Source organism: Branchiostoma belcheri, unplaced genomic scaffold (genome assembly GCF_001625305.1).
Source record: "Branchiostoma belcheri isolate BF01 breed outbred unplaced genomic scaffold, Haploidv18h27 scaffold15, whole genome shotgun sequence".
Classification (NCBI taxonomy): Eukaryota; Metazoa; Chordata; class Leptocardii; order Amphioxiformes; family Branchiostomatidae; genus Branchiostoma; species Branchiostoma belcheri.
The window spans coordinates 1,458,173-1,473,169 of NW_017802935.1; the positions used below are offsets into that span (position 1 = coordinate 1,458,173).

At 47.5% G+C, this 14,997-nt stretch overlaps 1 protein-coding gene and 1 pseudogene across 1 annotated transcript in view; both read left to right on the top strand.

The window, feature by feature from the left end:
• Positions 1 to 6,844, top strand: part of LOC109465182 (monocarboxylate transporter 13-like) — a 15,597-nt gene extending 8,753 nt beyond the window's left edge. The window contains exons 2-7 of the mRNA XM_019762328.1: positions 2,109 to 2,266; positions 2,635 to 2,730; positions 3,787 to 3,930; positions 4,233 to 4,362; positions 4,927 to 5,975; positions 6,462 to 6,844. Of these exons, the coding sequence (XP_019617887.1) occupies positions 2,109 to 2,266; positions 2,635 to 2,730; positions 3,787 to 3,930; positions 4,233 to 4,362; positions 4,927 to 5,975; positions 6,462 to 6,715 (1,831 nt within the window). The 3' untranslated portion in view covers positions 6,716 to 6,844. The remainder of the gene's footprint in view (positions 1 to 2,108; positions 2,267 to 2,634; positions 2,731 to 3,786; positions 3,931 to 4,232; positions 4,363 to 4,926; positions 5,976 to 6,461) is intronic.
• A 3,068-nt stretch (positions 6,845 to 9,912) lies between these two features.
• The window catches only part of LOC109465261, a 6,175-nt pseudogene continuing 1,090 nt past the window's right edge, over positions 9,913 to 14,997 (top strand).

Sequence of the window (14,997 nt, forward strand, 5' to 3'; positions counted from 1 at the left end):
AATTTTGAATTTTTTAATTTTCAAATTTTCCAAATTTTTAAATTTTTGTCCGCGATTCCTCCTGGCAGGTTCGGGCGGCGGGAAGGTATGCAGCACCCCTGGTTCGTCGCTACGGATGCGGAGGGGAATATCGTAGTGTCAGACTACGACACCAACTATGTCTACATGGTAAGGGTACCATTTAAATGTCACGAACATGCAAATGAGGTTATTTGTAATGGTGGAAAAATGTCTGGCAGTCATTTTTGTTAATTAGCACTACCGGGCGAACTCGCCAACTCCGCCCCAACTTCTGTGGCCTGGCGCCGGGAACCACGTGGACCCGGGCTAGCCGGCTCCCCGCTCACATTCGCCCAGCTCGGGGCCTTGTGAGCGGACGTCTCTGGTTCCGCTGCAGATCAGGCTGTGCGACGCTACAAACGAAGTAATCTCTAGTCTATGCATGGAGGTAGAAAAAAGACCCCCTCCATGGTCTATGTCAATACTGTGCAACCAACCTTATTCATACTGCTGAATTCCCGTAATGTTTGGGATCTTTGTTACCCATTCATACCGTTAATCCCTTGTCTAATACTTTTGGCATGCTCTGTACTTAAGTCTGTTGAAATTTTATGTTGTTAATTGATTGATCTTAGCTTAATGTGATACTTGGTAGCTTATCAGTATGTTATATTGAGTATGTTCAATTTGTGTAACTTTCGGCACCCGAAATCAGCCATGCTGCCTGGGTGGCCAATGTACTGCCTTGTTGCAATTGAATTAAAATAAAACCACTTGTCACCCTAGTACGACCAGTCGGGATGGTTCCTGGGCAGGTTCGGAGGCCGAGGGCGCTTCCACCACCCGGCGGGCCTGTGCGTGGACGGGCACGGGAACATCGCCGTGGCGGACTCGGGGAGCCGGCGGGTGGAGGTGGTGACGGGCCGGGGGCGGCATGTCCGGTACGCCGCCGCCTCGGGGCGCTGGAAGCCCTCGGGCGTGGCCCTCGGGCCGGGCGGACAGATGGTCGTGACTTACGGACTGCAGAACGTCGTGGCCATTTTCAAACCTTAGGACAGAAACGCCTGAGTGGCAGGGATGGGAAGGAGTGTCTGCTCTTTTGACAGTAGGCTGTACGCGGTATCTCTTCGGTGCTGAGAGAGTTGCTCGGTGTACAGAAAGTGCGAAATGGAACGAAATGAAATGAAATGAAACGAAATAAAACGTCTTTCCTTCATACATATTTCGTTCCATTTCGTTCCATTTCGCACTTTCTGTCCGCCAAGGATTTGCGTTCAGAAACAAATCCTTTATTTCTACCATAACTAATAAAAAAGTGAGAAGTTGAGCCTATTCAATGTTAGCGAAAGAACCTTGTATTTATTAACTTTGTACTTTTGTATTGCCCATTTGCTGTTTTGTTATTATTATTCACCATTGCACCATTGTTTTATGTCCTCTTCTTTGTCAGTGGTGGGGCTAAGATTAGCAACCTGTATCGCTATGTTCTGTAAGTTTCTGTGTTGCTCAATAAAAAAAACTGTGTACAAAAGCTTTGTTGTAAGCTGTACTTTACACTTTTAATAGTCCACTGTGTATGTAAATAAAGATCCTTAAGTGACACTTACGAGTCTTTGTCATATTCCAAAGTTTTTTTCCAGTTCCTCATATATAAATGTTGACTGTAAGTGTTCTGTCAGTTCATTTGGTGACGTTGAAGAAGAGTGATGGATGTCACTCAAAACGCACGGAAGGAATTTCCCTATTTTTATGCAGTAGTAGAGTTTGAATTGTCTATGAGTATAACTCTTAGCCTTCTTAACAGGCTCTATTACTGTGCCTCATATGGGTTAGGGTTATCTATGCAAAGTTTTTTTTTATAAAGGCTCCCCAAAAAGCCCAGTGGTAGAGCCTGCTAAGGAGACTGTAGATGTCTAACCTTCATCGACGAATAAAGGTCTTATCGCGAAAGTTCATCTGTGTTGGTACAGGTTTAAAGTGAAAACTTTTGATCCAACGTTATGAGGTCAACACGGGTCAAAGGTATCTGGTAGACGATGCCGGCCCCCGTCGCGGTTAAGTGAAGGGTGATGTTTCTCATTCATTTACATCTCTATCATTTGTTCCAGGGAGCCGTTGTTGGAGAAGTTGAAAGACCGGATGAGAGAGTGTACCAGGAAGACCGGCCTGGAGTATGAGCGCGCCCCGGACGGCGGCTGGGGGTGGGTGGTGGTCTTCGCCGCGCTGTGCAATCTGGGATTCATGTACGGCACCGTGCGGTCGCTAGGTTAGTTAAAGACCTCCCGCAACCATTAGCATGGTCGCATAGGGCGGCGCCCATCTCCATTTCTCCATTTTGGGCCACACAATGCATTGTGCAATCACTACAGCAGGGGGCTGGTCCGCTGGTAGTGGTGTGCGTTTAACTCCGGTACTCTTTCCCAAATGATAGAAAGACAGAATGCATAGTCACAGAACGTTGAGATTTGTACAGACCCGACTGGCCTGTAGGGTTAAAGAATCACGTACTTTTAATTGCGTTTATATATGTACTTTTCAGTGTACTTTTTAATCTATTATGTGTATTGAAACAAGCAATTCAGCCTATGGCTACTACGGTGTTTTGATGAATAAACCATTCATTCATTCATCCAGGTGTGTTCTTCGTGCCCATGATGGAGACATTCGACACGAACGCCGGCACGACGTCGTGGGTGGTGTCCACGCTCATGGGATGCTCGTTCGCGTGTGGTGAGTTGTGCTTTTTTGCCGGGGGTTACATGGATTATAACTATCATGAAAGTTCATCTGTGTTGGTAGTTACATGTTTAAAGTTAAAACTTGACACTGTAAGGATTTTGGACACTGAAGAAGACTAAACATGGATTATTACTGTTTGCCGTTTATCTGACAGCGTGTAATGTATGTATAACAACGTTCTTTATTCACCATCAAATGAGTTTTACAAGCTGACGTTTTTGTGACCGTCTATTACTTTGCGTTGAAGCTAGGTGTCGCTGCTGCAGCGTTAAAGAATGTGGTCTTCCACTCACTTCAGGAGCTGAGGGGTCACCAGAACAGACAGACGGGCCTGTGCCGGGAACAGAACAACCTGGCGGGACCTGTGCATGTCTGCAGCTGCATGCATGTCTTGATGCCTGCGGAAGATTGATAGATGCAACCCCTGATTGATAGATTGATTGATGCATGCCCCATGCACATGAAGATGAAGACATTTGTGTCAAGCAATGAATTTACAGGCTCCCTTTTTGTTTCCTGACTTTAGGTTCAGTGTCCGGTGCTCTGGTGAGGAAGTTCGGCAGCCGGCCGGTCGCCATGACAGGAGGAGTGTTCTTGTGCCCGTAGTACCCTCTGAGCATCAGTATGTTCAATAAAATAGCTCACTAGCTCCTTGTTGTGTTGTTTCCTGACTCCAGGTCCAGTATCAGGGGCGATGGTGAGGACGTTCGTCTTCTCAGCAGTAGTATGTTCAATAGAAGAACTCATTAGCTCCTTGTTGTGTTGTTTCCTGACTCCAGGTCCAGTGTCCGGTGCTCTGGTGAGGAAATTCGGCAGCCGGCCGGTCGCCATGACAGGAGGAGTGTTCGTGTGCGCGTAGTATCCTCTGAGCAGAAGTATGTTCAATAGAACTCACTAGTTCCTTGTTGTGTTGTTTCCTCATTCCAGGTCCAGTATCAGGGGCGCTGGTGAGAAAGTTCGGGAGCCGTCCTGCGTTTGAGTGCGCGGGGTACCTCCTCAGCATCAGTATGTTCAATAGCTCCTTGTTGTGTTGTTTCCTGACTCCAGGTCCAGTGTCAGGGGCGCTGGTGAGAAAATTCGGAAGTCGTCCTGTCGCCATGACAGGAGGAGTGTTCGTGTGCGCGGGGTACCTCCTCAGCAGCTTCGCCACCACCATCTACCACGTCTACGTCACCCTGGGACTGGTAGCAGGTGCGGAAGACTGTTCTTTATGTTTACCTTCGCAGAAGGAAAACACATTGTTTTTGCTCTGTTTCTTCTTCCTCCTCTTCTTCTCCAAAAATTAAAATAAGGTCAATGACCTGAACCAGATGTCTGTCACCATGGTAACTGGTGTTGGGTCACCTAATGTTGCAATTTATAGCAGCTTTGCACGGTTCTGGATTCAATAATATTCTTCGGTGGCCCATTGGTGTTGCCAATTGGATACTGTTTTGGCTACCGAAAAATCTGCCTGTTTCAATCTGTGCCGTTTTATTATTTTACCCTACCAGGAGTGGGGACGTCGCTAACCCACGTGGCCTCCACCTCTATCGTGGGCCGTTACTTTGACAGGCGGCGGGGGCTGGCCAACAGCCTGGCGCTGATGGGGACCTGCGTGGGGTCCTTCGCACTGCCGCCACTCTTCCAGGTAACCTGGTATACAATCTATCGCGGTTGGGACGGGTTTTCTTCGGGGCTGCTGAAGCTCTTCCCCGCCCGACTCAGCTAGGTTCCCCGGTAGGCTTTTCGCGATGGGAGATTGATTAGTAGTCTCCGCTAGACTCCTTTTGCAGGCTGAATAGATGGTAGAAATCGGCTTAAAATGGGGATATAATTGGCCAGAGGAGTTTCCCGGCTATGGAGGGTCCAGTTGGCCAATTATATCCGGATATCCCCATTTAGGCCGATTTCTACGATCTATTCAGCCTGCAAAAGGAGTCTGGTGGAGACTAATTGATTAGCCCCAGGCCCGTGGTGGGGCAAATCAACTACCAGCGTGCCAAATTGTATTACAGGCGTAACTCCTGTGAGATGGACGGGGGACACTATAAGAGCCCCGAAGACAGCCTGCCGCAACCACGATACACTGGTCACCATATGTATGGATGTGTTTAAGAATTAACAGAGCAGACCATATGCGAAAGTAAACATTATGCATTTGCTTTTGCAAATGTAATCTTTCAAGTTGATAATGTGTTCTCTGACCTTCCAGCTTCTCATCGACGAGTACGGGATGCGGGGCTCCTTCGTCATCGTGGCTGGGCTGGAGCTCCACGTCTGCGCCTTCTCATCCTTCTTCCGTCCCATCCGCCTGAAGGCAGACGCCGTCAAACAGCACACCTGTGTCCATGAAGAGGCGGACGCCCTCAAACTACGTGTCGAAGACGTCGACGGGCCCGAAAGTTCAGCGAAACGCACCCGTGCTCATGGAGTACTAGGCGTGCCAGAAAATCCGCTGAAACGTACCTTTGCTTATGAAGAACTGGAGCCACAAAATGCAGTAAAGGCGGACGTCGTCAAACGGCATAACAGTGTACGTGAAGATGGGAAGAGACCAGAACATTCAGTGAAACCAAGAAGGTTACTGGTGAAACTACGTAACTCAGCTCAAGAAGATGGACCGAAAAATTCAGCGAAATGCACCGTTGCTCATGAAGAAATAGACGTGCCAGTAGAAAATCCACTGAGACGTTCCTTTGCTGCTCTTGAAGAGGACGAGGAAAATCCCAGTGAAGCTGTCATCACACACGCGGCCAACAGAACACTGTGCTGTTGCAACATCATCGACAAATCCCTGTTCAGAGTGCCCTCCTACCTGGTTCACATCGGGAGCATGATGCTGTTCACCTTCTCGTTCCCCACCTTAATCTTCTTCATCGTGCCGCGCGCGAGATTTCTCGGGATCGAGGAGTACAGCGCCGCGTTCCTTCTCTCGGCCAACGCCATCTCAGACGTCATCGGCAGACTGTCCAGCGGCCTACTCATGAGTTACCGGCCCTCGCCCGTGAAAAGACTCTGGCTTGCCGTCATACCTTTGGCGCTGTTAGGTCTGACGAGTTTGGTGTTCCCGCTGGCGACGAACTACACGTTAATGCTGGCGCTGTGCGTGTTGTTTGGGATGTTTTCCGGGCTCTTCGTGCCGACTATCGTGACGCTGATTCCGGATTTTGTGGGGATCGCGAAGCTGCCGCAGGCTCTCGGGACCTTACTGATGTTCCAGGGAGTGATGTCGCTCCTCGGGTCTCCCGCTGTAGGTAAGTGGCATTGACAGCCTCCACCAGGCCTTTCTACGGGAATACGGATCGTAGAATTCGACAAAAAAAAGAGTAATATCGGCCAGGTGAGTCAGTCCGCGGAAGGTTGTTTCTTTACCTCCCAAACCCCAAGGCGGCCAAACTCCCCTGTCAAACATTCTCATATATAACATATATATATGAGAATGTTGTTTATATATATATATATATAGAGAGAGAGAGAGAGAGAGAGAGATGTACGATTTCGTACACAAAATTCCTGACAGCTCTCTTCGAAATACAAAGGATTTACGTCCTATCCCAGAGGACGTCCCAACCCGAAGTTATAGGTGCTCATTTTTTTTTACCTGTGAAGTACCTTTTTCAAGGGGCACTGCCAGGGATTCAAACCCAGAATTCTCGAATTCTGAGTCAATGGCCCTAACCAAATGACCACCTCGATTCTTTAAATAATTTACCTAATTTCCCGACACTTTTTCGCTGCAGGTTGGTTGTTCGACATCACCGGGAACTACAACGTGTCCTTCCTCCTTTGCGGCTCAACAATCGTAGCCTCCGCCCTGGTCCGGCTGGCCGCGCACTGCATCATGGGGGACATGGGCCTCTGCAGATCCACAGCAGACAGAACGGCCCAGCAGTCTGCAGTAAACACTGACGAAGCTGAGCAGAGAACTCTCCTGAAAACCGTGCCTCCTTTTAACGACGAACCAGTCTTCATAGAAGTTGAAACTACTGTCTGACATCTAAGTCGGCGCAATAATTTAAAGACTAGTTTACAATAGGGATCTGTAAGTTAATTTTTTGTGGAGATCTTCTTTGTAAATAACTATGAGAGCCATCCAAAAATTTTACGATGATAGTATCTGTATAGCCGGTATAACCGCCCTTCGGCGTAACACACCAGCTTCTGTATCTGTATAGCCGGTATAACCGCCCTTCGGCGTAACACACCAGCTTCTGTATCTGTATAGCCGGTATAACCGCCCTTCGGCGTAACACACCAGCTTCGCAGGCACGCGGTGCGGCGACAGCTGGCTATATTACACCGATCGACTTGTTACACCTAACCCTTGAACTTCTAGCTCTAGACATTGTTTAAAGCTATCTATTGACAATGCCCCTACTGTACTTGGGGTATATTTCATAGTATATTTCTACTATGAAAAAGTATCTATGCTCATAGAAGATTGTGATCAATCTTTCCATGATTTTGTTTGAAACTGCTCTCTGATCTAAGTTGGTGCAATGATTTAAAAACAAAGCTTCGTCTAGTTCGTAGACCTGTCTTTGTCTTTGGAGGTGGGGTTAAGGTAGACATAAAACATAAACTCGTCTTTGTATAGTTACGGCCAGAAAGACAGAACAGATCTTTTTGTTTTAATTTGTGTTCAATGTAAGTTATATACTTTTTTATTGTATATTTATTTCTGACATCCAGCCAAAATTGTAAACGATGATAGTATATTTCTATGAAAAAGTATCTTTAATCATAGAAAATCATTTAAGCCCTTCCATGATTTTATCAGGCTGTCATCCAGGCTGTCTTCATGACTTTTGGCTGAGCCAAAACAGGTGTCGCGCTAAGTATTTTGGAGATTAAAGTATTTTAGAGATTAAAGTATTTTCTGTACTGTGTACAGTGAGGGTGCTAAGGTGCAATAAATGTCACATTTGTCTTATAATTGTGTCCTTGTTGTTCGGTTTTTGCTTGCTAGAAATGACATACACAACAGCACTGTGACATCAGTATGCACAACACGTCACTGGTTTCGCGCAGGCGCAGTACTTTCTGCCGACGTGCTTGTGACATCATGTTATGTCCTATGATACGAACTGCGCATCAGCAGTTACGCCATGTTGATTTGATTTTATGGATAACATCCACGCGCGCATGAATTAAAAAAAGTTTTCAACCGTGCTGTAAATCGTACAAAACAGTTGCAAAATTAGCAAATATATACCGTACGTTGCACAAAAAATATTGGAAAACAAAACCAATGTTGTAGAATGCAAAAATAAAACGAAAAAGACGAAAATGTAAAGAAATGAATTTGAAGAGTAGATTATTCGCCAAACCATACTCTGTGTCATTTGTTTAACCTTCATGGCGACGTAGATTTCATAATGAAAGCAACTTTTTTTTGCAAAACTTTTTTTATTCGCACGCGCGCATCAGCTTGGGAGTATGTCATCCATATAATCAAATCAACATGGCTTTACGACAATACGATGAAAATGATCCTTGCATCTTTTAACTCCCCTGACCTCGTCTGTCAGCTCTATCATTTTACAAGCCCGCCAAGCAGCTGCAAACTCCGCAGTGCAGTACACAACATGGCGGGCAGCTCTAACGGAAATACTTGGTAATGGCGCCGTCACATTGTACTGCATGGTACATTTAACGCCTTGATACTGTCTTGACAATTTGACCCTGCCTTACAGATACCAAAATATCTGCTTAGAGATTATCATTTTTCGACACCGCTGTATCTGTAGATTACTTGTTTAATCCGGGCATGTTATGGCACCAACCGCTAACTGTTTCCCAATAGAAGAATGTAAGACTAAATCCGACGTTTCAACAGCCGACCGACGTTGACATTATGCCTCGGAGATATTTTTATCCTATCACCCACCCCTAGCCTACCCCGCCATGTACATGCTAACAAGGCTGGACTCCAGGCTAGCTCACCCTTCTGCGGTCAGGACAACTTTTTGATCTCCGCATGTAGCTCTCGGAAGGGTTCGAATGTTCTAAAATTCGGGGTGGAGGGTGGTGTTCGAATGTTCTAAAATTCGGGGGATCGAAAGTTCTAAAATTCGGGGGTGGAGGGTGGTGTTCGAATGTTCTAAAATTCGGGGGATCGAATGTTCTAAAACTCTTTAACTCTAAAACAGTCGTTATTTTGTTGACATGACGGAGTTGATGACATGATATACAGATCGTGTGATGACGGCTAACGTTACTTTCCAAGCATAGAGGTTGGGCTTGTTTTGGACGTTTTTTAGACATATCTAGACGTTTTATCGGGCTTCCGTCTTCAGGGGGCAGTCACATACGTCGCACGATCGCAAAGTGAATACAATATTATCGGTATGGTCGTGTCCTGACAAATTAAGCTGTCGCGCTGCGGCGAAAAAGTTTGTCTTAGATCCCTGTCGGCAGTTTGTTTTGTCACAGGCTGCTTGAAAATTCTACGTCATCAAAATCATAGGATGACCTCCGATGAATGCGACGAGCCATTACTGGTAACAAAGCCTACAACGCACCGTGTAGCTAATGAGGTTACACTCTTACAAGCATTAACGTCATATAGTCTAGTAGATACTGTCCTATATTTGTGACTTGGCACTGCGGGCTTGGATAAGTGATAATCTCACCTAACAGAACAGCAACATTGGGCTGATATGATAGATGAATACCAGAAAATCGTCTATCATCCAAGGGTAACCTAATAGTGGTGTGGCGCGATTTTGCATTACCATCATCTTTGCAAAATCCTATTCAAATTCAACCAAACCACTGAGCCACACATCCGGCAAACGACCTCCATAATATTTGCAATCAGTTATTTCCAGTTACAACTGGATCAGGTCGCTATATTATCTAGCCGAAAATAGGAGGTTTCCGCCGTCCTCGACACTTGCTTGCAGATAGAAATCCCGGCGTCCCGGGCCTCCGGGAAATGTCAGAAATTCGCAGGAGCACCGCGTAGCTTCTAGAGCGAACTCTCCTCTAGAGACTTGCGCCAAAACCCGAGTGCCAGACGGGTTCTATTATGAGAACCCGCGGATTTCTCTCCTTATAAAGTCGCCGCGACATCTTATACGCGCACTAAGAAAAGCCGAAGGCTGTTGTGGAGGCGAAATTCGAAGCTGCGGAGGGTTTCTCTGATTGGCGGGGCGAGGGAGGCACGTGATCTGGCGGCGTTGCGGGGTCCGGGCGCCGGGCGGAAGGAAAGTTCTTCGGTGGAGGAATGGGGCCCCGTTCTCCCACCCGCGTAGGCTAGCGCTTGGGTGGTGGCAGGACTTGGAGAAGCATGGTGAGAACTTTCCCTTTTTCTCAAGAATTTTCACTTTCTGCGACTACCTAAAGCGTTTCGGTAGGTGTATTTTTGTTGCGTTGTTTTCCTCCATTCGTGTGTTTGTATTTCTGTACAGTAGACCTTCTCGTTGCATTCTTTTGCCATATGTCTTGATTTATTCATTGCTTAGTGGTGCCGTTCATATACGCATGTGCTTGAGTACGGCATCACTATGTATTGTATCTCTTAAATGTTGCAATCAAATCTGGCATTTTCCTGGAGTTGTTTTGCTACTTCTGTGTTTTGCTACATCAGATGCGTATCAGATGTTATGGGGACAAACCTATGCCCCGTCGTTTTGCCATTTTGTACATCACCACTGTTCTAAACACTTGTAAACAGAAATTGATCTATAGCAGAGCATTTCCAATGTTTTGCTATTTACCTATATTATTCGTAACGCTAGACTTGAATACATCTACAGTTTAATACAGTGTATATGTAGATATAAGGGGAAGCTTCGGAATTTCATCACATCTGTACAGTAGGTACGGTGAATATGTTCTAGTTATGTCCTCAATAGCATCTAACGCCGGCAATCTTGGTTTTCATGTAAAATCATGCTTATTTTTCAAGAAATTGTCCTATTGGCAAATATAGAAGTGCTGGTAAAAGTTATTTGGGTTGGCGGAGATTTCAGGCATGTCAGGCTCGCAAGGCCTCCTGGGAAAACGTGTCCGACATTTGAAAATTATCGCGAGTTCGAATCTCTCCGGTCGCGATAAGAGAACATAACTGGGGCTCTAAAATTAGCCGCTTGTGGCACGGAGGTTTCCTTTTCGTGACACTAGCTAGGTCCAATTTAGGTCTTTGCAAAAATGATGTCCGTTCTTTTCTTGGCCGGGAACTTGGCAGAAACTTGCCATTGTCAGCATAAATAACAATTGTTGTGATCTTGATAGACTTTACAAAAATAGCGAGGCAGTAGTCACTATTTTAGTACAATAATGTGAAAAATATAGGACTTAAACTTGTTTTCCGTGTGGGCAATGGGAGGGGGTGGAGTGATAGAGAGGCAAAACGGTGAGTTTCTATTACTGGTGCTCTGGTTTATTGGTACATCGGCTTTTATTTGTTGTATCCTAAAGCTATGGTGACATAAACGATGCACCTAACATGTTTTTTTTTCAGCGGTGGTATCACCGTTTGTTATAATTCATACGACTGCCGCACCCGATTGTTATCAAAGCTACGGTATACGGCACAGTTGTCACAAAAAAACACATTGTAGATGCATCGTGCGATATATGTGACTGAGGCTTTACACAGAGCCAAGCAGCTATTGTTACCTTTTTAATAATTGCTGTTGTTCTCTCTCTTATGCAGCTAAACTGCAGAGCGCTCTTCCCTCTACAACCACAAGGCGTTTTGTCAGGGATTTGCAGCAGATAGCGCCTACGGAAGGAGCAATTCTTCTTCTCCGTTTGGGCCAGCATCGTGCGAAAAAAAGAGAGCCGACTGCTCTAGGAGGAAGACAAATACGAATAAATACTACGCGAAGTATTATTCGACCAGTCCCAAAAGGAAGGAGCATTCGGCTGCAGCTGTTGAGGAGGACAGGATTTGCAGGGCAGGAGTCTAAACAGTTACTCGGGAGGCCGACGTTTTCCAGCTAGAAGGAAGGAGTCCAGATAGCTACTCCGAAGGGTCGGATCTAGCCTGGTACCAGACCGGCGTCACCGGTCGCCAAACCAGGCCCCAATCACCGCGCGCCGGGCTAGCTTATACAAGAATCGGACATTTTAGGGGTTTCCTCGGAAAGGGTGAGGCGACACAGAGAGAGATGATGCGTCAACCGAACTACAACAAGCTGACGGGGAACGAGCGGGAGAACCTGTACTGGTCGTTGATGGACAAGGCGACGGAGAAGGTGCTGAACGAGCCGAAGCTGAGCGTGCCGAGGACCGCCTGGAAGTCGTGGAAGCCGGAGCGAGGCGGCGGGGCGGGCGCCGTGAACAGGCTGCGGCGAACCGCCAGCCCGTCCCCCGCCACCCGGCCGCCCAAGCTGCTGGTGGGACAGCCGGAGCCGTACGCACAGTACTCAGGAGGAGGCGGCCATGGCAGGTGGGACTTGTGGTACCGTAGATAGAGCTGCATGGTTGTGTGAACACGGTTAGGGTCCGGTAACTTTTATATACATCGTGCGATCACAACTTGAGGGCATTCTTGAGGTACATGTAGCCATATGCACGTGTACTGTTAAATTAAGCTTTCTTGTCTCGTACTAGACCTCTGTGGCCGAGGTACGTAAACTTTGAACTCGTAGTTGGTGGGCCAGGCGGAACCGTACTCACAGTGCTCTGGAGGCGGCAGGTGGGGACATAGTAGAGCTTCGTGAACTAATCGCCAAACAGTACTTTCGGTGGCTGCATAGACAGTATCAAATTGGCCAGGCTGTATCCATCCGAGGGTGGCCCTTGGATACTGCCAATACTACCTGGCCAATTTGATACTGTCCATGCAGCCACCGAAAGATATGCTTAATTGGTGATTATTGTGAACGTGGTTAAACCGCACTTGTATCTCGTATTGCACGCTGGATGGTTGTGGCCGTGGTAAACGTTAAGGTCGAAGTTTGGACGAAATTTGGTTGAGAGGGGGGTGGGGTGATGGCTGAATTATCGAAAATAGGGAGCGACTAACCTCAAACTCATGCGTATTTCTGTTCATATTTTCTGTTGCAGTTATCCACCTGGACCTAGTCTCCAACCCCACCGCCACCACACAGAATACAGGTGTGTGTGTGTGTGTGTGTGTGTGTGTGTGTGTGTGTGTGTGTGTGTGTGTGTGTGTGTGTGTGTGTGTGTGTGTGTGTGTGTGTGTGTGTTTGTGTGAGTGTGTGACAGATTTGTTTAGGCAAATATTACTCATCATTCAATGGAATCGCAGGTATCACATTCTTTATCTGAATATCTGAATCGCTTGCTTCAACTATGCTTTGATGACTAACATATGTACAGCATTTCAACCATATTTCAAAGAGTACATTTGGTATAAACTGTCAGAGTGCTCATGATTCTTGAACTATTTCAGACCTGGGTCCCCGGCGTTTTCGGACGAGAACCACCGCCGCTCCCCGGTGCCCAAGCTGTTCTTCGCCACCAACCCGGACCCGTCCAAGCGCAGGGCCGCGCTCACAGTGCCTGTCTACTCCGAGAGGGTAAAGAAAAAATCTATCAAACACATACACTCGACGGTTCCTATCAGACACTTTTCTCAGAGCTTCTGACTGGAGTGCTGCTTCAATATGTAGTCGATGTAGGTGGCGCTTTTGCGGCGAGAACAAATCCCAAACGTGGCTAAAAAAACTGCATCCCCCTCCGTTACGGTTACATCATAGCGGCGAGAAGCAGTACTGCAGTCAGAGGGCCTGAGAAAGATGCCTGATGGGAATCGAAACGTCAGCAGGTGAGAGTCTTTACCGGTTGTGTAAAAGAAAACCCAAGTATCCTGTGCTCTACCAACCCGATGAAATTAGTCTCAGAATGCAGTTTGAGCTTTTAAAATGATACAGCTTCGCAGAGGCTGAAATGTACTACCATTTGCATTAACTAAAATTGCTGTCGTATTGCACTATTTAAACATCCAACACTATGTAAGCCTTGTCTCCCCACAGAATAAGCCCCTGGAAGCGTACGTGGACATTCTCGCCCCGGAAGGTGTGGATAAGGAGGAGCTGTACGACGCCCTGAAGGACTGCGCAGAGACGAAGGTCAAACAGATGATGGGGCGCCACCCTCCGCCAGTCCAGGTACTGCAGGATGCTACTCATCGTCGTAGTCATGGCTACGGCAAACTCGGGCAAACTCATTTTCTGCTTATTTAGATGCTATCAGATCAGTGAACTAGCTAGAATAGGATAGACTCCAGGCTACTCCCAACCCAGCACCAACGTCAGAAGGAAGGACGTCCTGAATGCTTCAATATTTCAATATGCTAACAAAACAACGCAGATGACTGTGTCTCTGTCTTCCCAGGTTACCGTCGCCGTCCAGACGCCTGAGGGCGAGGGCCGGAGGAAGCCGCAGGCCAAGCCGATCGTGCACGACCGGGTGGAGCAGTTTAGCAGCATGCAGCCGCGCGGCGGGACGTCCCAGTACAGCCCGCTCACCTGGGTGCGCTCGGCCTCCGGGGTGCAGTACCCGCTCTACACGCACGCCCACAGCAGCGTGGCCGGCGCCTTCTCCCCGGGAGTCAGGAAAACGCCGCAGATCGGGCAGACGCCCTGGTCCGTCCGCCCCACCGACATCTACCTGATCGGCGGCAAACCCATGGAGATCACCGAGGGGATCGTCAACCAGGTAAACACAGTTAATAATAGACCGGTCTAGATCGAACACGTCGAACCCCCTGTTCTATAGACCGTTCCTGATCGAACGCGTCGAACCCCCTAGCTTGTTCTATTTCGAACACTTTCATCAAAATCAGCGCACGGCATCTAAAAGCAGCAAAACGAGTCAATGTCTGCTTGATAGAGGCTCCTTGCCTCCCTGCATCCACCCCCGCGAACACCCGAACTGTTTTTTCTCACTCTCTGTATTTTTCGCGGCCCTTCCCGCGCTGATTTTGATGTTCGATTGGTGTTCGAAAAGGAACATGTCGAGTTCACACTAGGTATTCGTTGTATTCATTTATCTTTCTTAGGTTTGAGTGTCTTGATCTTTTCAATTAATGTACACGTGGCGGTAAGAATCTAAGTTGCGTTCAAGTTCGCCGTCACTTTGACTTTGTGCTTTTTCTGTACTAATTGATGTCTCTCTGAATTTTAATAAAATAATAACAGGTCAACCGCCAGCGGTTCAAGTACTGCAACTCTCCCTGGAAGGACGACCCGTCCCACATGTACTGCCGCCACACCACGCCGGCCTCCTACCACCCCACGGGGCCCCGGCCCCCACCACCCTCCGCCGCCAGCGCAGCCGCCGCCACCCGGGCCG